This window comes from Grus americana, chromosome 13 (genome assembly GCF_028858705.1).
Source record: "Grus americana isolate bGruAme1 chromosome 13, bGruAme1.mat, whole genome shotgun sequence".
Lineage (NCBI taxonomy): Eukaryota > Metazoa > Chordata > Aves > Gruiformes > Gruidae > Grus > Grus americana.
In genome coordinates this window covers 19,502,629-19,525,469 of record NC_072864.1, presented here as the reverse complement: position 1 = coordinate 19,525,469, position 22,841 = coordinate 19,502,629, and the positions used below count along the sequence as shown (strand labels likewise).

Here is a 22,841-nt window from a genome sequence, read left to right as displayed (position 1 = left end):
AGGTTCCACCGACTGCCACTGCTTGTAATAGATTGTGACATCTTCCATTTAGAAAAAGAAGTACAAAGAATTACCCTGTGATCCTATGATAAACATGTGAGCCCTGCTTTATGGATCGGCAGGGATGAGAAATGTGAATTTGGCATCTCTTCAGTCTTTGAAATAATGCCAGCATGTTAGGTTGGGTGCACAGGGTAAGAAGGAGGACAGTGGGGTCTGAATAGTGTTTAAAAAAAATAAGCTTTGCTTTAATAGGAATCTCAGCTCCACAGTGATCATGTATCCTGTTAACCAAAGTGTGGCGATGTCATGGGTCCTGTGGGAAGTTATTTATCTTCCTGTGACTTTTGTTTGTGGAAATGAGACACTAATCAGCTTGGTGTCACTAACCAGCTTTGGTCAGCTGCCACCCTTGTTTTTTGCCAATGGATTGCCTCTGCTTATGTTCCAGTTATCACATGGCTTCCTTGCAGCCTGGAGTTTTCTAACTGGACTTGAGACCTTCTCGTCATGCTTACAGTCTGCATCAGTATGCACAGTGCCCTTGTGCAGCAACAGATTATGCTGGTCATTTGCAATAAGCTGTTTTCAAGATGACGGATAAAGAAAGTTCTGATGTGATAGGAGTGTGGTTTTACTTTAAGCTTCTTCCTGGTTCACTGCTTTTTTAATATGTGGTAACTTACTAGTAAAGGTTTCAAGTCTTTTGCAAGACTTGAAATAAAGCTCACATAATATATGTCTGAAGATACTTTCAGTGGGGATACATAAATCATTCAAAAATTCCTTTTCAAAGTGCTGAATTCTTGTATGTAGGTGTTTTGGCAAAGTCCAGAGATAAGATAAAATTAGTCATATAATGAATTAGATACTACAGCTAAATAGGAGTGACAGAAAGAAACATGCGTCCAAATATATTTTAGGTTATTTTAAATTCAAGAACTTCTGCTAGCAGCAGTGTGGGTAAATGGTGCTATTACAGTAGTCATAGCAGGATATTTTTGCATAACCTCTGTAGCACATGCATCTGCAGCATTTTTCATATTGCCAGAAAACTGCAGAAAGAAGTCATGGAGGAGTGAGCCTGGGGAGGAGTTGAGGCGGAAGCTCTGAATTGTTTGGGAGGAAAGAAAGTAACCCGGGAATAGAGAGAAATACACTGGTGTCAGTGAAGTGTCTCTTCTGCTGATTTGTAAATGGTACGGAGACTGCATCTTCTTCGATTTAGTTGCGTTGGAGATATTTTGGAGATATTAAAGGTGTCCTGTCAGCGCAAAATATGTCAAGATTTGTTTCTGTTCCATAAAGGATACTCGTAGGGTACACAGCAACGGTTATAGTTTGAAATGCAGATCCTGAAAGGGGTCTTAGCAGCAAGGTTGTCCTTGTGAAGTCCTGTATTTTTTTTTTTGTTTGTGCTATCAGCAATTAGCAGAGCACTGATAGCAGTGCCAAACTCCAGAATACTTTTTTCAACAATACAGGTGCATAGATAAGTGGACTCTTGCTTCAGATAAGGAAAGATAAGAGTGGGGTATGTGAAAAATGAGAGTGGAGAAGTGCTTTGTGACATGATTAGCTGTTTGTAATGTTTGCGGGGCGGGGGGCAAGACGGAGGGTGGTGAAGGAGATGGTATATACTTTCTTTGTAGCCTGTAAGCAAAGGAATTTCTCAGAGCAGCTCATTTTAGTGGAGTCCATGGTGGATACTTCACATTTCTTTTAGCAGCATGCAGTTTTGTAAGGTTTAATTCATCTGTAAAAATGCTTGTGTAGGAAAAGAAAAAAGTTCATGTTACTGCATAAACTGTTGCTTTTGCTAAGCATGTCTCTCATGCCTCTTGGGTGATTAAAACAGAGCTGGAGAGGCTGCAGCTGTCCGGTACCAAACGGATTTTGGTGCCAACTGTTGGCAGCCAGGAGACTTAGCTAAATATAGAAAAACATGGACCTTTTTGTGGGTTTTCTGGTATTTCAGTTATCTGAAAAAGCTCTGGGAAGGATCTTTGTGATATGCCCAAGCGATTCGAAAGCAACTCCCATAACTGTGTGTGTGTGGTTCTGTATGTTGCAAAAAACTAAGAGAAGATAAAAAAACCCCAAACAACCCTCTGCTTGTCTTTGTGTGTTTTGGAGAACACCTGTATTAGAAGGCTAAGCAATTGCACATGAAAAGACATGGATTTTCCATTTAATTCTGCCTGCAAATGCTCATTCCTTTTGACTTAAGTGTCCATTTCAAATTTGAGTTGAGGCTAAGTTTGGGGATTTTTTTTACGTGCAGAAGCTATATTTTTTTAATTAAATTTCTGCATTTTTCTAAAGAAATTAAAAATAAATTCTTGGGTTTCTTGTGTTTGTAGTACATGTGTCTCATGTATAAAATTGATTTGTGTTTTATTCAATTTCCCCTTGGAAATTTCTTCAGTGTTTAACTTCCTTAAAGAAAATAGTGACATTTCTTTTCTTTACACCACTGCAACAAAGTTAAAGTATACATTTTTGTGTGTTCTTCAGTGTAAAGTTTAAATTTTACTTTTGCTCTAAAGTTTGATGTGGAATGGCGATTAAGGTACCTTGCAGCCTCATTGACTAGGAAATGTAGTCAAACATAATAAACCCAGTTCACTGAAGTTAAAGAACAACAGCCACCTTGGGGAGGATCAAACTTAGTGATCGCTGCTTTCTTCTTAAGTGCACATAACAGAACAGGGGACAGCCAGCGCCACAGAAAGAGAAAAGCTGCAGTTGGTTTCCCCTTCCAAGACCAAGTTGAATATTTATACCTCTTCTTGACTATGATGCAACAATTTAATGTGCAGACTAATTTATATTACAGAAAAATTGCTATTTTCACCAATATGTGGGAGCAAGATTTATTTGATCAAAGGGTTTGTGTCTTCAGCCTGTTGGTTCAAGGTTTGTCTTTTAAATACTTTGATCTGTGACCTGAACTACAGAGAAAAAAATGCACCATTTTAAGACAGGGTCTAAAGCCTATTAGAATTACATTTTGGAAACATTTCCATTGTCTTCAGTAACCTTTTGAATTGGAAATTTTGAATCTCTTAATTGTATTAAGCTGATTTTTATTCTCACAGATAAGAAAGTTTCAGTATTTTTTTTGTTTGATTTAGCAAAATCTTGTAATTATTAGTTCTCAATAGGTATCTGTTTAAATGATGCCAAGTGATCCCTTAGCAATGAGTAGTACTGTTCTTGTTCTTTCAGTTGAGCTGCTTTGGATGATTTCTTTCAGTATACTTGAATTTTGTCATGCATGGAGAACTGTGCATCTTTCACAGTGGCTGCTGTAGTGAATGCTAAGCAAACAATCTTTTTAAGCAAACTAATGAAATGCCACACACAAAAAATATTAGTCTTTTAGCAAAATTAAATACCTGACATACATTTAATATGTTCTTTCTTTAAATATGACCAGGAAAAATACAGCTTTTATAGTGCATGCAGGGTAAACTTCTCTGGATTTTGGATATGATAGCATTTTGTGTGCTATTATGTGGTACAGGTGCCCTTTCTTCTGCAATCCCCTGCACACCCATCCAGAAGTTATTTTGTAGGCTGTCTACTGTCTGTTTGTCCTCAGTGACTCTTATTTTAAACATTGATCCCCAGTCTCAAACTGTCACTTCTGAACCATAAAAAGAAGTTACTGGAGTTAGAGGAGCAGCATTTTTTCCTAATAGGTCGTGTAATAGGGCCTTAGATCTTGTGGTAGGCCTTAGGTTTGGCCTGGAAAAGACGACTGTTTACTTTCTAGCAGTCTTAATTCATGTCTGAGCAACAGAGGTATAGGTTAGAACAGTTCTGGGAATACTTTTTTTTTTTCCCCCCGAAAAATTTTTGTTGCTGCTAAAAGTAATTGGTAGAATTTTTTCTTATTCATCTTTTGATCTTCATTCTGCTCTGTAGGACAGAGAGGTGGAGTCCAATGTGCAGAATAAAGCGCTAATTGCCCAAAAGGAGCTTTCACTCGCTTAGCTTATGGATGAATGGGGAAGGTTGATAATTTGGCAGTTTTGCCAAGTTAGCTATGCTGTGTTGACTGGAGGCAGCCTAAGACTTGTTGAAAATGTAAATGAAATGGTGTTATGCTGAGCAGAAGATGAGAGGCCAGTGCCAGGCTGGGCTGGGCAGCTGGGGGTGAGGGAGGAGATTGCTGGTACTGGTGAGGGGACAGTCATCATCCCACCTTTGTATTGGTGGTCGCAGTACTCTGACAGGAATCGGGGAAGCTCCTTTGCTTAGGGCATGGCTTAGCAGCACTTCCAAAGGCATTCAGATGCTGGGTTTGCCTAATGTTCCCTAGAAATTTGTCCCACAGGTGCACCCCCTTGAATCCAGAATGCTTTATTTGCCCCCTTCTCCCCACCCAAGTGACCTGCATTGTCCTAGAAGCCCAACTTTTTTATTGATTGACGTGCGATCTATAATATAATTAGGATGCAATCCATCGATTACTTTGAAAATTAGAATCAAAGCTGTAAGCTAATGTTGGAAGCTGGCTTGCAGGGAACCGTAGCAGAGATTGTATAACAAGATCCTGGGAGAGGAGAGATGACGCAGAGCTCTGTGTTCAGGGCAGACATATGCTGTACTATGTATAGGTTCAAGCTAATTATGCCAGAACAAAACTGTTTTGTTTTTTTTTTTCTACAGTCTAATTGCCAGCCTTCATTTTCATCTCCTACCAGTAGCCAGCAGTTTCTTGTATTTATCTGAGGGATTTGGAACGTCAATCACCACAGATACCTCCTTATCATGAAGCAGGTTAGACCATCCAAACTTTTGCCTTCCACTTCCACGTCAAATGGAAATGGATTTTTATGGTGTGCCATTATAAGCTGCTCATTGGCTGAGTAACTCCTAAGGAGGGCAAACTTGTTGAGACTTGGTCTTGTATACTTTAAATTGCTGATTGCTGCAGTAAACCACAATTTTTATGCCTTGGAGTATAGTTGTTTCTCATAAAATTATCTATAGCAATGCTACTTTGTGTTATGACCCGGTCTCTACTTACAAGCTGAGCAGCCCTGAGCTTAGTTACTGTGTGCAAAGTCCACCTCTGAATTTCCATGTAGGAGGTCAGATCTGAGTCAGGACTAGGAGCAATTCAAGAAGATGGTGTAGCTGCTGCTGTCTGTGATGGAGAACATACTATTTCTCCTCCACCTTCTACCTTTGCATTCAGGAGCTTTGCCTTCCTGATCCACTTCTAAATAATGCCACTCACATTACTTTTACTACTACTTGCTTTGTATGTGTTTGTATCCAGAGCTGATGCAAAGGACAAAGGTAGAGGTTCTTTAATAGTTTTGCAGGTCTGATTTAAAAACCTGTGGCTCCCAAATATTTTTTGTTTTCTTCCACTAAGGTTTTTCACTGTCCAGTCTGTGATTTTACAATATGAAGTGTTCAGCAGCAATACTGCTTGTCTGTCTCCCCCCAACAGGATTCTTTCCCTTGATCCATATTTGTGTTCTGCACCCTGTACTGGGACGTGATCTCCAGGGCACAGCTGTTTCTAGAGCATCACAAGCCAACCCTTGCCAACCTTATCAGAATTTAATTCCCACATGGATATAACATATCTTGGCTACTTTGCCTGAGAAGACACAAACTATTCATTTTTGATGTGACTCTATGTTCCAGAGAATGTGGTATCAATGTCAGGGATTAATTTCAGGGATGTTGCAGCCAAACTTTAAGGGAGGGGGTATAGCTGACCTATGTTTGGTAAATCCCAATACTATGTAACCAGACAGCGGGATGATTGTCTGCCTTGTGTTAAGATGTCTTTTAGCATACATGTAGGAAGCTTTAAAGCTGTAACTCAAGGCAACACACAGAGAATGATTTAATTGCAGTATTTTGTCTTTGCCCTTTTAAGACAGTGTATTCTGGACTTTGTGGTAGGAGCATATGTTTAGCAGGACATATGTCCCTGAGTTTCTTCTGAGTCAGATTCTGTTGCCTGAGTTTGATATAATCCCAGACTGGTGGAGCAGAAGGCGAGTGATCTAATGTTGCCCATTGCTCATTGAAGAGTTTCTGTAAGCTAATGTGCTGTACTCATTTTGCTCTGATGCTCTTGCAAACTGATGAACTTCTTGTAAAATGATGATAAAAGCCACTGTGGCTGCTCCAGATATCTGACTTTGTCTTGGTCTGTGCTCCGTGTTGTACAGTGTGAAATGTTTTGTGCTATTTTGCAAGACCTGTGAACTCTTTATAAACGTGTGTTTGAATATATGTATTTTACAAGTGCTGTGGTTTCTTATCATGTGCAATGTCAGGGTGTTCTCCACCCTCTAAAATGTTCAGTGGGATGGAGTCACTTGGAGAAGTCTCATGCTGACTTGTACTTTCTTTAAGTATTGTGACTGGAGTTAGAGTGAGTTTTGGCTGACTGAAAGGTCAGCTCTTCATCCTTGGAGCATATACAAGCTTAGCTCTTCTTTGTCTTTTTTTTTTTTTTTTAATTTTCTATTTTCCTTAGTTAAAAATCTCACACACACTTTGTTTTCACATGGAACAAAGTACTTCTCAAATATAAGAAAAATCTGATATTCAGCACTTTCTATATGACTTAACTGAAAACTTAACATTCAAGGCTTCACAAGAAGCTGTAACTGATTACAGATGCTTCTGCTGTCTTCCAGGAGTGGATGTAGCTGTCTGTTAATGTACACTGTAAATTTCAATGTATGTACATTCTATGCATTACATACTGTACAAAGGAATTAAGTCTTCTTTTTCCTGTTATCTTCTGTATGACTGGAGATATTTAGCACCCTGGCTCATATCTCCTCTATTTCCACTTGTTCCCTGTAGGAAGTTTTTTGAGCTGGTGGCAGTATTGACTGGATGGTCGCTGTTCCTATCTACTTGTTCTCACTCCATGGTTTGTGCCTGTACAATTGTTTCTTTGGCGGATGTTGAACTGGAGAAGGGAACAGATATGCCTGAAATTGTGGTGTGTGTTGCGGGGTTTTTTTTTTTTTTGAGTTTGGATTTTTTGTTGTTCTCTCATCTTACTGCATTGCACAGCCATGGTCAGCTGAACAGATAGAGGGCTGAAAACAGTTTTCCGTATTTGGTATTGGAAAGAAAGGTGAATTGAATATCGCATGGAATCTGCATGCTCGTCTCATAGATGTACGTTGTTGTCTCCCAGGGGAAGCAAGAACACTTTACACCAAGGTAAGAGGCTTTTCCTGAGGCAGGGAAAATGCTCAAATGCTTCTCCCTGTGTTTTGATACAGGGTGTGCTGTATCTGAGGTGCCTTCATGCACGTGAAGGGACAGAGTTTCAGGGAGGATAGTCGTGAGAAATGATCTGGAGTTGTTCCACATGAAAGAACCTCTGAAGTGGATTACAGCAAAGTACAAAGGTTGTTTTTATAGTGTTTTTTTCAGCTGGCAATGACAAGTTGTATTAGGAAAGCTCTTAAGTGATGTGAGTTCCTAAATCCAATTTCTCAAAAGTGACTTGGCATCTTGAATTACATAGGCATTCTTGGTGATTTCACCTACTGTATAACATAGAGAAGTCTCAGTGTGGTGTGTGCTGGTATCCAGAGGACCTCCTTATGAATGGGCAGGATGGAGCGGGTTCTGGTAATTATGAACTGCTTAGAATCATTAAGTTACTATTTACTTAAGTATCTTATATAAACCTCCATTTCATCGCACTGATGGGTTTTTTTGGTGATCTTGCATATGATTACCCATTAATGGACAAATCATATTAAAAACTATTGAAGATGGAAAGAAATACATCACTGTTTTCACTTGAAAGCTGAAATGCCTGGAGGGCTAACGTCACAGAGCCATACTTTTCGTGGCATTAGCAGCTTTAAAATGCTGTCTGATTCCATACTCAGCAAGCAGCAGATCTGTGGCACACACTTTCCTGAATAAGTGTGCAAACAGCTGGCAATGTGCCTCTTAAATGTGGCTGGATTTGGATTTCACAAATAGCATTTTCAGTAAGATCCTGACATTTGTATATTTTCTCAGCGTTGAAAGGATTATAATGCCAGGATTATATCAGTGTCAGCTTAGCTTTCTGTAAGAAACCCTTTTGCTTCCTGAAAGAGATCAGTCACATTCAACACTGCAGCCAGCAATCAGTTTGTCAGAGGAGGTACAAAAAGTTCTTTTGGGAATACACTATTATTAAACTTGTCCGATCCTCAGGACTTCACAGAGAAGGCATTTACTAAAGCATGTACTAAGAGCAGAAAGAAGAATAATGGTAAACCAAATTACTGAAAATGGCAAAAGAGCTATTGCTAAAGGGTAAGTACTTCATGTTGATATTAATACCTACAAAGGATTATGGTGTTCTGAAACTATCTGTGTATCTTAACTGAAGAATAAAATCATTGTGCTTTCTGAAACGCAGGATTAATAAATTGCTAAATTGAGTTGTGTAGTATCAGTCAACTTGATTGGTAAAGCTGTTCTCTAATCTAGGTTTGCAAAGTACAGTGGAAGTTTGATAGTAACTTCACATATGTTTATCTAGGGATAAATCAAAGATCTGTGCTTAATTGTACACTTAACTCTGTACCGTGGTGCAAGCCTAACTTGCATAGGTTGTCTGGGAAAGTTTTGGCTGTTTCTTTCATGCAGCACACAAACAAATATGTAATCTTTAGGACTCTGAACTGCTTCAGAGGAACTAATATATTATCAACAATGCAGCTTTTTAATTTACTTCGTGGTAAAACTGTGCTTTGCTTGTGTTGCTTTTGTAGATGCCAAAGCTGTTGCTGATTATAAATGTGTACATGGTATCTGCAGTGTAGTCTTTAATGAATTTTAAGAAGCATACTTGTACTTGCTGGGTAAAATTCAGTAAACTCAAAATTTTAATGACACTGTCAATTTAACAGTGAAGTAAATAATGTTATGGATTAGTCTTAAAATGGTGAATGAACATGATATATTCTTAAAATACCCATTAATGTCAGTAGTTTGTCCTCAAGCTGCAGTTTCTGATGGAAGCGTGTGTCTGTGTCTGACACGTCAGAATTCAGTGTTGTTAGTGTAACTGAGAGTTTGAGCCTGTGTTTACAGAGGATCTCTTTGCTGCCTAAAAGCTATCCAGGTAAAGATCTGTCCTTTCATTCTGCTGTTCTTTCCTCTCATACAGCCTTATTGGTGCATGGGTTGTTACCTAGTACAACTTTGGCATTTACTTTTATAAAATACTGGGTCAGCCTGGAATTTACAGCTCATGCTTTCTGCCACTTTCAGTGAAAAAGACCTGGTATCCCAAGGTCTTAGGTGAACTGGCGTTAACAGATTTCACTTAGTTATTTCATTACCAATGCCTAGTTTGTAGTGTGAATGAGTTTTATCTAACTACATGCAATGCTATTTATTTCCTGTTTCTCCAATTTCTGATCTAAATATGATACTCCTGACAAAAAAACCCAAAACACCCACACCTAAAACACAGCCCCTGACCCCAAGAACTCAGTAAAGTGTTCAGAATATTTTGAGAACTGTTTTTTTTCTGAGCTTGGAATGCCACTATCAGTCTTTTGCTACTGCAAAATAACAGAATTCTCATTTTAACCTGAAAGTTAAATCATGACTTTCTGGTTTTGCTTGAAAAAAGTGCTTTGGATAATATTGGCTACTTTGTAGCTGAAGTCAGAAATCATTATCAGATTTGTGATGTCACCTGCCTTTTCTGCTGTCACAAATAAGTTTGTAATCAGAATTTTAATTTTATAAATGCTTTGTGTTTCTGGCTAGCTGTGTGTTGTCCATGGAGAAACAAAGATTTCTAATAGGCTGTCTTCTTTTTATTATTATTTTTAAATAAGATCTCTACTTTGGACTATTACTGATGTTGGATTAGCATTTTTGCTAAGCAGTTGAAATTGAGTAACTTAAGAAAAGAAGCAATATCTGGTTTCTGTTTATGAAATTTAGAGATAATGATCTCTGCAAAAATATAATTGTAAATTGAATAATTTGTTAGAGCCTCCCAAATGAACCAAGAAAGAGGTTTCATAACAGTTCTGAGAGTGAATAAGAGTTTTGTTTAGCCCAGCCACATGTGAGGAAATGCATAAATAAAGTATATAAGCAGATTTAGAGTGTATTTGACATCAATTTGTCTACATGTTTCTTAGGTTATCTTAATATGACAGTCTCTTGATATACTTCAGCAATGCTCTTGAATGCTGCTGAAATGTGGAGGTATTGGGGTTCTTGAACTACTCGCAAAGGCCAAGAAACTTGTTTAGAGCTTTCTGTTCTTCAGCAATACTTAGTTCTACAAAACTTCACTGCTAGTGAACGATGAGAAGAATGCTATCTGAACATAGCAACCAAGTTTTATCTCACAGTACAAATGCTTGGGAAAGTAGTATTGTTGTTAACATCTGGAAAGTGTTTTCTCAACAACTGTGTTAATTTCTTTTGTAGAAACAAACCAAAACCCCAAATTGCAATAAAAATGGACATGGACAGCTTTTTATATTAAAATTTTATCCTTAAGGCTGTGAACACATGTCTTCAAAAATAATGTTGTGACTAATGTAATTACCTGATTATGCAAGGAAGCATTCTACCTGAAAATAATTTCTGTTTGCAGCAATCCCATTGTTCCTCTAACTTCTTTTTTTTTTTTTTCCTCCTGTAGAATACCTATCTTGGGTGTATTCATTTGCTTCTAGGTCTTGTGAGAACAGTCAGTGTAGCAAACCTATTTTATTTTTGTGGTCAAATATCAAACTGAATTGTGGCTTGATTACCTGTTGTGTAGAAATTTGCAGAAGATCTTGACACGTGAAAATCTGGAAAAGCATAAATAAATCAGAACAGAACTAACTTGCTTTCCAAAGTAGGATAAATGTTGCATACCTTAAACCATCTATAAATTAGATTTTTATTTAAGTTAGGCTCTCTTTAGAGGTGATTTGCAGCATGCCAAGATGCGTGTACAGGAGAGGCACTCCGGGGATCAGCTAACTGAGCCATCTCTTTCTGAGTAAAAAGCGAGCCTACATGATTAGTTGACTATAACTGCCTGCTGTTTAGATAGCTGAAATTAGGTTAAAGGAAGCCCACACCAACTGCTTGGTTATCAACTCTATTTTCTAATCTTAGATCCCAGTGTTATTTGTAGATGGAATATTAAAAATAGGAATGATTTAATTTTTTATATTTAAAAAGTCTAAGATTAAATAATTTTTTTGGTGCATGAAAATAGCTCAGTTTGTGTCCCTAGCTATCACAGGCTTTGTGGCAAGTGATGCTTGTAAAACAGTATCTGAATGACAGAAAAAAGTGGTGTTAGCTGCTCTACAATTTATTTCATTACAAATTTTTTTTACTGTGGTGTACAGAAAGGAGCCTGTACATGCATAGTACAATTACAAGTGAGACATTAGCTCTTAACGTTGCTCCAGAAATTAAATTACATTGAGGGGAGGAGTGTTGGGCTGTCCTTTGAGCTGTTTTTCTAGTAAATATCTGCTGTTTGTCAGTTATAAAGAGGTAAATAAACCAATGGGTTTCTTTCTTTGTCAACTGTAGCATTTGTACTCTGATTTATGCTAAAATTCTTTCAGGAAATTTAGCCCCTAGTTAAGATTTAGCTCTTGATACTTCAGGCAGGGAGGATTATGGCAGCTCTGCATGCCATCATCGCAGGTCGTAGCCATATCGGGAGCTTTGTCCAGCTTGTCTGCCTGGCAAAGCATGTCTGAGCGTGGTGTGTGTACCTCTACCAACTGCATTTTATTAGCTCAGATATATGCCTGTAAAAGCAAAGTGGCAGAAGTTTGTTACCAGAAGTTCAGCCCTCTTGGGAATATTTTTTTATATGTTTTAAGCCTTATTGCAGCTTAATTAGCATTACTATATTTTTACTTCTCCTGTTACCTGTGCTGGCTAGACTAAAGCTAGGCAGACTGTGTCTATCTGTGCCTTCAGCATGCCTTAACTTGTCAGGTAGATAGAGGCTCCATAAGAACTAGGTGAGCATCTCCGAGTTAGTCATGTCAAAAGGGAAAGATCTGAGGCTGTTTTAAGATGTACTAATTTCCACTTATTTAACTGAACATCATGAAGTAGGGGAGTGGTGGTTTTCTTTAAGGGAGTTCAGAAACTGACAATAGAGGAGAATAAAACCTCGACAGGTTGAGTCATGCAACTGCTCCTGCCACCTTCTCACATGGATGATTATTCTTTTACTCTGGCTGAGTAGACTTTATCACTGTGAACCTTCCTGGTCTGTCTTTATGATAGTCTCACTATGCCTTAATTGTTCAGCTTTCATTTCTTAACTAATCTGTCTTTCTCATAGTTACTTTCATCTATGTGTTTTGTCTGTAATTCTCTCTAAATTCTGATTTTCATCCCTCAGTTACTGAAGAAAACACAATGGCTTGCACAAAAGACTTGCACTCGGAGTGCTCAAGCAGTGAAACTGTGTCTCTGTGGCCTAATCCCCTTCCAGAAGGAAAGCAGTAATGTGAACACTGTCCTCTGTGTTCTTAATATTTTTTTTTTTTAAATAAACTAAAGACATCATAAACCTTTTGGAGAAGAATAAAATAAAACCAGTCAGTAGAATATCTGCTGCAGTTTTGCCACAGTGTTTTTTTCTTGGCAGTGAGATAAAAGTTAGGCAAAAGTTTTGACATCCATTTATTGCTTCTATTCTGTCTCCTGGGCTTGTGTGTTTGCATGTATGGGAGTATGCACACGTAGGATTTTTAGGTTTTGTTCCATGGACATCTTTGATGTTTTATGGAATTCAGGTGATCCACACGATGATGAACCTTGTTCTAGAGACCTGTGTCTGTACCTGAGTAGGGGAGCTCTAAAAAGTTCAGGAAACTGTGGTGGAGATGTTTAGATAAATTGTATAATTCTCGTGGCTGGAAATAGAATTACTTGGTTTGGAAGAGAACTGGTAGCATTCAGAAATAAACTGCCTTAATTATTGAAAGATAATGAAGACCAAGAAGCTATGAAACAAGTGAAGAGGAAACATTAACCTACTTGGAATATAGCTTGCCTGCCTCAAAAATTGAGATTAATTAGGGACTAAGGCAAATAAATTATTCTCTGTTGCAGAGTATATAGCTCCCTCTTTAAGAAATGTTCCTTGCAAAACAGTCTTGCATGATGAAAACTAACACCACATAGCTACTGTCCAAGACCAAAGACTTGGTAACTCAGAATGGGGAAAACTGTACGCATGTCACAAGATGGTGCTTGTCCAGGAGACTTCATGCTTCAGAATGTAAACTGTCCTCGTGCGAAGCTGGGGCAAGAGTTCCCCGGAGTAGCTTTCCGAGGTCACCTCCGGTTTCTTCCAAAAGTGATGGAGATTACAAGCTCTTCCCATGCAAGTAAGTCTCTTTGAAGCTGCTGGTATTGCTCAATGGCAGATGGAGTATACTAGACAAATTTTTTTTATTGTAGTACGTATTGTATACTGTGCTGCAGTCCGTTCTGTTTTGTCAAAGTACGTTTGTGGTCCTTGTTGAGGAAATGGTCATCTGCTGTAGGTTTTACTCATGAAACTGGAAACAGGATATGGAAAGAGAGAAAATGAGATGAACGCTTTGGTGACGTGATTTCGGACATGTCTGAAAAGTAGAGATTGAACCGAACATGCAGCTGTGGTGAGGGTGATTTTGGCTATCATTTAATTAGCTGTATTTAACTTAACAACAGAGTACTGTTCTTGAATTGGCACACATCTCTGCAGCACCCAGTTCTACATATTGGTGAAGTTAAAATAGGGTCTCATTGTAAAGAACTTAAATATAAACTTAGACTCCTTTGCTTCCTGTTGAACCCCCTCTCAAACACTGTACACTTTCAATGTGGCATTTCATTGGATCGGTAGAATCATGTAGTTGGAAAGTTCACTTCTATTTTTTGCATTGTCTACAGTAATTCATAATCTGTATGTACTTTCAGGATAACAGAGCTAGCACTGTGAATGTGGCAAAATGCCAGCTGTATTTCTCTATCATCTGAACTTCTCCATTGAGAGAAAAATGCACCCTAGCAATTTGCAAAAACAATACTCTATTTCCAGTGACTAGTTCTACTGATTTTTCTATTGCAGTTTTCTTTGGGCTTCCTGTGTGCAGGAAGATGTATAAAGCAAGCACACCAAGGAGTCAAATTCAGAGGGCAAGTCTAATGGGAAGGAATTGGGTGATGCTTAAAAATGCAAATGAAGAATGAGAGAGGAGCTGGAAGGTCTTTTTGAGAGAGAGCAAGCTTCTGAAGAGACCAATTGGGAAAAATTTACTGGAAGTAAAATGAAGATGCATCTAAAAAATAATGCCAGTTAACTTGAAGATTCATCTTAAGTCACTGATCTTTGTCAGGCTCAGAGAAATTGTATGAAGTAATCTTTCTTAACTAAGGATAGGTTATACTGATGACGGTAATGAGAGGCTTGGTATTTTGAAAGAGCAAAACAATTGTCATCTTATAAAAGTCTGTGATTGAATGTATGAGTTATCTCGACAACGGTGTGATTTTATACATAAAAAGGGTGAGAGTTTCTGTAAGCATTACACGTGAAGGAATGCCCATGATGCTTTTTGAGACAGTGGTAAGCTGCATCTGTAAGGTAAGGTTCCTGATGGAAGAACAAGGAAGACTAAGACAGTAAAGAATTGATTTAAAAATCACTCAGTGATTTAAAATAAATAAAATTAGTTTGATTTTTCAAATGTTCAGTTACCAGAGCTAGTATGTAGGAAATGAGAAAGCAGAATAAAGTTGCTCATGACCTTGCTGTGTTTGTTAGGTGTAATGATGAGATGCAGAGACCAAAGTTTCGAAGAACCAAGTAGACAGTATTTCTGTCGATGTTGCCATCATTTGCACCTGTATCCAGTTTCATGGGTAAAACCTATATGGCAGATAACTCCATTTCCACAGCAAAAATCGCAAATGTACTTCAACCACAATAGGATAGAATGGCCTGCAGTATAGCTTACAATACGTAGGGCAACAACATTGATCTTGTATGCTCCTCCTGCTAATATAGACATAACAAATACAGCAAGCAAGTAGTTTTTGCAGATTTTTGTAAATATTTACCTTTGCTGAAGTTGCTAAATATTTTATTTTGATAGTGTGTTGCTAAGCTTACTGATATTTTTCTAGTTGTGCAAAAAATTCTACAATGTACAGCAATGAACATCTTGCATGTAGGTGGGGTCAGCAAATAAGCTGAGCTCACTTGTGCAAGGCAGCTGCTAATTAACATTTTGGTGTTAGTTGTCAGAGCTGTGGGAAAAGCAATAGGCACGTAAACACAGCAGACTGCTATCTACAAATACTTTTGGTCAGCGAAGTGTTTACTTCCACAAGCTTAAAAAAACCTCTGTTGTTTGTGAATATTGTTTTTCCACAGTTCTGTTCAAAGCACCTGTCAGCAATTTCCAGCAAATTGTGCTTCTTTCCATGCTTCCCTTCCCCTCAGTAAGAATAGTACTGAACTTTCTCATAATACTATCGCTTATAGCAATTACTTTTGTGACAGTGCGGTATATGCTCATAACTGTGTGTCGGGGAGGAATCTTGTATTTTCCTGTTAGGTTCATTTTGTACATTGATTGAGATTTCAAAATGCAGAGATACTTTCACTTCAGTTATATTAAAATAATTTAGTGTAACCTTGTTGAATTGATTACCTTAATCGTTGAAAATATGCACCAAAAAATCTATCTGTTTAATCTCTTGCTTTTTATGCATTCAGTGTACAATACTACTTTAACTTGCAGCATTTTCATTTGAGATAATCAGGGTTTTTTTTTTTATTTTCGATTTCTTTAATGGTTACTTTTTTTTGTAAATTAGAAAAAAAAGTATTCCTTGGATTCATCCTTTCTTAAGGAGATACTCTTGGAAATCTCTGTAGTTTGTATTGGCTGAAAGAGCAGGGAGTAAAGAGTTATAGGCAAAAGAAAAGAATTTTTGTTTGTCAAGCAGACTGTAATGGGGCCCACAGGTCCGAGAACTTCTGAATACTGGAATCAATTTAATATTTTTTTTTTCCCCTCCAGAGCTCATTTTATACTATAGTGCCCTTACATTTTTATTAAAAGTTACTACTTGTTAAAAAAGCTCTACTGATCTTCCATGTTATCTTTTTTTTGTATTGTTCATTGCATATGTGAATACTTTGCTTTTACTGTGCCTAATGTTAGGTTTTAACTTACAAGCATAAGAGGAGTCTGAAGAATGCACAGTCTAAATGTTCACAATACAGTAAGGGTAAAGGCATCGTGAAGTGAGCACATTTGATGTCTAGGATTAGTGGGCATAGTAAAAAACCAAACAACAACAAAATAACACCAGGAACAAAAAAAGGAGGGGGACTTTGGTTGATACCGACTTGTATTGAGATAACAGAATATAGTCTGAGTTGTTCAGTCTTACTAAATCTACCTAATCTGTTTGGACATACTGCTCAGAAGTTGCTCATAGCGTTAGTAATGATTCTAAGTGTACAAGAACTGTCTTTTCACTTGTTGCCGTTCTATATAAGAAATAGTTATAAAAGGAAACATTAGAGAATAAAGGTGCAGATAGTGCTGTAGCTGTGACCCTACTTGTAAATTTTACTTTGAGGTGACTTTTTATTCTATTTTAATGAAAATGGAGGAGTGGACATAGAAATAACTCTACCTTGAGACTAACACCTCTGATATTGATAACATTGCATAACTTTAGATACTAAAAAGAAGCAGATTCAATTGACCAAACAAGTTTATTCTCTGTGGTTTTTGTCAAGGTTACAAAGTCTGTCCTTCTGCTTTTATCAAAACTTGCTTCTTTTTTTCTTTGCAGGTCATGGCAACCATAAAGAAAACAGTCCTTTCCTGAACAGTTCAGAAGCTGGCAAGGGAGGTGATTACTATGACAGAAACCTGGCCTTGTTTGAGGTAATTTCTAACTGTTTTTCTTACTTCTAATGTGATTTGTGATCTTCCAAGATCACATGGTATTAAGTGGAAGACAAAGCTTTGCAAAGGTCCAGGTGGTACCTAATCAGTGCATGGCAAATCTGAGCGCCTTTGGTGTGTTTAGGGGTATGTCTACACAGTGGCAAAATATAATGGTACCAGAGGTGACCTGAATAATTTAAATAGTGAAGCTGTGACACTGCGGGCTAATGAGTGTGGAAAATGAGCGTGGGCTGATTTACTGTGTTAAGAAGGACCATGTTATTCTGCAGGAGAGTGCCTAAATTCAGGTAGTCAAATTAGCTGGGTATTCTGTATTACAACTGCACCATATCAGTAATATGGATTTCTCTGCCACATGTTTTTTTGTGGGTGTATGTCTGTCCAAGGTACCAGGCAGAGATAACCTGTGTGATGACAAAGCTCAGATCTTACGACCACTTGGGACTGTGAGGCAGAGAGGTATGACTCTTTCCATGTGGAAGTAAGGAGGACCAGACTTTCATGCAGGAGGCCAGTTGGAGCCACACCAAGTCCAACAGAAGGATATGTACTTGGGGTTTCCCATTCTGGGAACTCCATGTGGGGCAAGTGTAACTAACCTGCTGCTAGATAGGAACTCACCATGGAAATGCTACGACCACCGTGTTTGCAGGCAGTGTGCTTGAGCTAAAAGACTTTGAAGCATGCTCCCAGCTGTGGTGTCTCCTCCCTCCAAGGCATGGTAAATCTGTGATCAGCATAAACTCACTTGCAGATCATGAAGAATTGGCCACTTGTGGCACAACTGCTGCTGGTCACCTGCCTGCCTTTTTCATAAGGAATAACACAGTACCACACCAGGGCTGCAGGCTGTTTTGGTGCTACTAAAGAGGAGGAGGAGCAGGTAGCATCCCAAAGGCTATGCTGCTCAACTGAACAGGAAGCATGTGTTGTCTCAACCTCTTTAGTACATAATGTACTGATCCTCCAAGAAACTCTTTGTGATGATACATGAAGAGATATGATAAAACTCCAACGGAGAAATCTTTCTAAATAGGTTTGTATTTCCTGTGTAGAAAGTTGTTTTCTCTTTACCATGCATTAGTTACTGTGCAATTTAGACCTGTAAGACATTTTAATTTCAAAGAGAAAGGGGAAGTGAATGTTCTGGGTTTTTTTTTTCCTTTTCTTTTTTCCCCTTGAACATACTTTCAGAAACAGAAGTTGGGTGGGATGAATGTAAAGGTGTGAGGCCTCCATACCTGTGGCTTTTGGGATTTTTATCTAGATGCACATAAATTAGATTACATAGTTTGAAAAATGTAATAAAATTATCAGAGTGCATGCATGCATGCAAACAATGGCCGGAGTTTAATCATTAAATCTCTGATTTATTTGGCAACTCGACCTTTTTAAAAGTGTATCTGTTGATGTAAGCTGACATTAGAGATACATGCAAGGTACATGTCCATTTTCTTACAGTCCCAAGGCTCAGACTTCTTCTTCACTGCTGTAATTCATGTTTTTCAGCACCTGAGGAGAAGGGTGCAGACCTGTTGGCAAAGCCTTTTCCTGTCAGGTTTGCTCTCCTTTCAGAAAATTAAATCCTCTCATCAGTGGTGCAGGCACAATGAAATATTCTGTCATTCCCTGGATGATTTTCCTGGTGTGTTCCTTGGCAGCCTCAGGCATGCCAAGGAAGGCGTGACCCCAGTCACTCTCCATAAATGCTATGAATTGCAGAAGTTGACTCGTTGTCATCTTTCACAGGAAGAACTTGATATACGACCAAAAGTGTCATCTCTGCTTGGCAAGTTGGTCAACTATACAAATCTTACCCAAGGTGTTAAGGAACATGAAGAAGCAGAAAGTACTGATGGCTCAAAGAAGAAAGTATCAAAAGTAAGTAAAGATTCTCTCCGTGGCCAGGAGAACAGGACGATTCCCTCTGTGATTTTTGGGGAGCTGGACTCTTTTCTGCTTTATCTTAACCTCTGCCAGCAGCCATGACAGTGATGCAAAGAAATAACTCTGTAGGTAACCAGATGTTACCAAAGAATTGGGGCAGATGTAGTGGTTAAGCACTGTGCACTACAGTGTGGTTACATACAGTTGGTATGCCTTTAGGTAAGGAGGACAGGCTTTTAGCGGTGAATCGAATAAACAAAAAACCACACCCCCCCCCAGGTTTTTCCTAGTGCTGTTTTAGCTGCCTAGCAGTATCGGACACATCTCTACAAGCCTGGTAGGTATGACAGATGACTTGCAGGAGACAACACCCTTCTAGAGTGGTGGGTGGAGGTCAGATTGGACACCCTGGGGCAGCTCAAGTGTCATTCTGGTGTTAGGCAACTGAATTCTGCCCCAAAGGATCTGCATTTAGGTGGTTAGCCCATTTTGACCTTGTAATAACTATGTGGAAGGTGCGGCTTGATTGTTGGTAGGTAGATTTCTATCAGGAGGGCTGTATTCCAACCGCTCTTCACAGTGCTCTGGCAATCAGGCAAGTGTTTCAGTTCGTGCTAAACCCTCAAGTGGTATGGTTGCATTTTATGGCATTTGCAGGCCTGTCAGATTGCTTGCAAATTTTGTCAAAGAAAAGTTTTCAAAAAAACTAAGATAGCACTTGAATTCTACTGATTTTATAGTACTGCGCTGTCAAAGTTTGAGCAATTTCAAAAGGAGATGGCAGTGATAATGTTGAAAAACAGCACATTGTTCTCAAAGAGAATACATGTTACCCCATGCTGAAAGATGGACTGCAGCTCCCTTGCACTCCAGTTCCTTACTCTGCACAGTTTTACACTGGGGTTAACAAAGTTGTTTAGTCAACACGAAGCTTAAAATTTAATTTTATCTGAGACCACATGGACTGAAATGCTGTAATATTGTGGTTATTATGACATCATTACAAGACTGAGTGAAGGTCGTCTGGGTGCAGTAACTGTGTTCTGATACTGTAAGCTTACATTAAAAAAGTATTTTAAACATCTGAACTGTGAATTTCTTTTGTGTGGTACTTGGTGTTATATTAATTGTTTAGTCTAAAGTTTTTACCTTTGTGACATTTCAGTCAGCTGCATCTCTGTTTTAGCATGCTTTTGGTGGGAATAATGTCAGCTGCATCAGCTGTTAATGTGGTGTTATTGCAAAATATAAAGTAATTTTCAGCCTCTTCCTATCAAAAGCAGATTGATTGTTACCCTAACAAAGATAGAATGGAGAGGGATACAATAGGAACAGTCCTTACTATTTTGAGAAAATGTTGATTGCTTTTGCTGTTTATTTCCTTATTAATTGCCTGACCAGAATACCAGGGTAAGATGCAGTCTGATGTGAAGGTTAGTCGCTTACTTGCCTGTTGTAAAAAGAACTGGGAGAATTTGGTGATGGGTCTATAGTGTAAAGTTGGTTAAAGCAAATGCACTATGGATTCATAAGGTAAAATGAGGCAAATAACAGGAAACTGAGAAGTTGTTTTAAATCCCTGGTAGAGTAACATGTAAGGTTCGTTGTTAATATTTCTACATCTAGGTATGGTTTATGTAAACATTTGCATAGTTTCAAACTGTCTACTGCCCTAAAAAAGGACTGTTGTTCTTGTTAAAGCTATGCTTCTATGGCACAATAGAGTTTGGGCTTAATACTTGGATTGTCCTGAATTATGCTTTCCCTTGTCCCAAAAATGTGTGATTGCAGGTTTCTCAGATGTTTTTTGTAGCATGGGTCAGGTAACCATTCCAAAAGTGACAATATCATCCTGTGTTAATATCTCAGTATTTTTTGTGTAAACACTGCAGTTTCCTTAAGTGAATCTTTGCCTAGCATGTCTGTCTCTGGGATAAATTACATCAGCTGCAATATCATAACTGTAGTTTGAATTTCTTCTCCCTTTCTTGCCATAAGCAATATGAAATTTTAAACATCTTTAGAATATAAGAAGGTTGAGTATTAACTTGGCCAATAATTACAGCCATTAAACCCAGGAAATTCAAAAGCAGTAATTGCACAATGCTATGGATTGAAGGTATTGAGAAACTGTGCAAATGGGATTGTTCTACGCATTTGTTTTTAATCATCTTTGAAGTATAAATCAATATACTGCTGTTACTTTATCCTTCTCATTTGAGCATTAGTACAAAAGCATCAGTATCCACCCCAGCATGATAGCAGGTTCTGTTTTTAACTGACTCAATGCTGAATGCTGTACTGGGTATGCTCAGCAAATACGTACCCAGCCAGTGTGACAAAAGGTAAGATGCCTGGCCTGATGTGTCATTTACTGAAACTGGCAACTTATAGACAGGAATTGGAGTGAGGAAGGTGAGCAGACTCTAGATCTGGTATTCAAAAATTGAGTGACAAAAGCAGTCCTTTCAGTGAGCGAATATACAATTCTCTATTTGAGCAGGTAAGACAGGTGTCTCAGTGAATACCTTTTTGTGACCTAGTGCACCCTTGCCTATCCATTCAAATTAAAACACACGTATCCATTCAAATTAAAAGAAAACACAACCCTAAAAGAAACCACAAAAAACCCAAAGCAACAAAAAACCAGACACACAAAAAAGAGACAAGGCAGTTGCATGCACATGAAGGGGTCAAATCTCTGAGGGGGGGGGTATCGAATAAATGAGATCTCTCTTCCAAAGTTTAAGCTTGAAGGACTAGAGAATGATGTCCTTTAGCTTGTGGAGATCATTGGTGTCGGAACCTGCTTTCTACAGTGACAAGACCAAAAGAGACCTGAACGTTTCCACAAGCTCTGAAAATACATTATGTGACTATCCCCCTTCTAAGCTCTTGGAATAATTGCTGCAGAGTTTGTGGAAGATGCCAGTGAAGATCAGGACAGTTTCAGTGCAAAGCAGCTTAGTATAAACACATTACCCTCTTTCAGCATTCCCGTTTAGTACCTTTGATAGTAGTATTCTGTCTTAGATACGCATCAGATAAAATTGATGCTACTCCATGTAACAGGGTAAAAATTGGGTTGCTTTTTATTTTTTCTAGATACGGTCTTGTATGAAAGCACTTAATAGACACAGTGCTATAAAAATATCCCATTCTCATGATGGAAAAAATTAGATTATTTTAGTTCATGTATCTTTAGTAAGGCTGTTCATTTCTGTGCTGCTGTCTGTGCTCATGCTACAGAGCAACCGCAAGAGCTGTCATTACCAATCAATGTTCCTGAGCCCTACAGCCAAGTGCTTTGATAACCCGTCACGCTGGCACAATGGAAATAATGTCCTTCAGACTCAGATCAATATTTGTATCAATTAAGCATCTGCAGCTGATTAGAGTGAACAGAAACACGATCTGCATCACTGAAACTGAGACTCTTTTCGGGATTTTTCTGTCCATTCTTGGTTGATCTAAACCAGTGTTCTTCAAAATGTTTTTGTGTTTTATTTCCTTTATGCAACATGGGGTGTTATTTTTTTTTTTTTTTTCATTTGGTAGCTGTTGAGACTGAACATAATACCCTTCTTATTTCAGATGGCATTCCCTTGAGACTTCAGCACTGGTTTAGTATCGCTTACTGATTATAAGATGCTATAAAAAAGGGTCAAGTCACTGCCGATTACTGGTGTTAAATATTGCTGTGAGCAAGCTGGTTCAAGTAGTATTTGTGGATCATTATTTCATACCAGTATTTTTTTTATTCCACAGGGTAAGAAAATCCAGAGTAAATTCTTATGCCTGAGGTACACTTAGCAATACCATGGCTTGGGTTTTGTCTGCAGGCACGCACTTACGCATCTGCTAGGCTACTCTGCTCTGCAGTAGTTTCATAACTACACAATTAATGCACAATTTCTCTTCCTCTGTGGCTGAAGTTAGCTTGTAACT

At 38.4% G+C, this 22,841-nt stretch overlaps 1 protein-coding gene across 4 annotated transcripts in view; it reads left to right on the top strand.

Moving 5' to 3' along the window:
- Positions 1 to 22,841, top strand: part of SLC12A4 (solute carrier family 12 member 4) — a 51,007-nt gene that overhangs the window by 4,233 nt on the left and 23,933 nt on the right. For 2 of the 4 annotated variants that reach the window (XM_054840090.1, XM_054840093.1), the window contains exons 2-4: positions 13,135 to 13,412; positions 16,888 to 16,982; positions 18,756 to 18,887. In XM_054840090.1, coding sequence (XP_054696065.1) covers positions 13,241 to 13,412; positions 16,888 to 16,982; positions 18,756 to 18,887 — 399 coding nt within the window. In that variant the 5' untranslated portion in view covers positions 13,135 to 13,240. Of the gene's footprint in view, positions 1 to 7,857; positions 8,326 to 13,134; positions 13,413 to 16,887; positions 16,983 to 18,755; positions 18,888 to 22,841 lie in introns of those variants that run through there. The other 2 variants (XM_054840089.1, XM_054840088.1) reach the window with 2 other exon arrangements.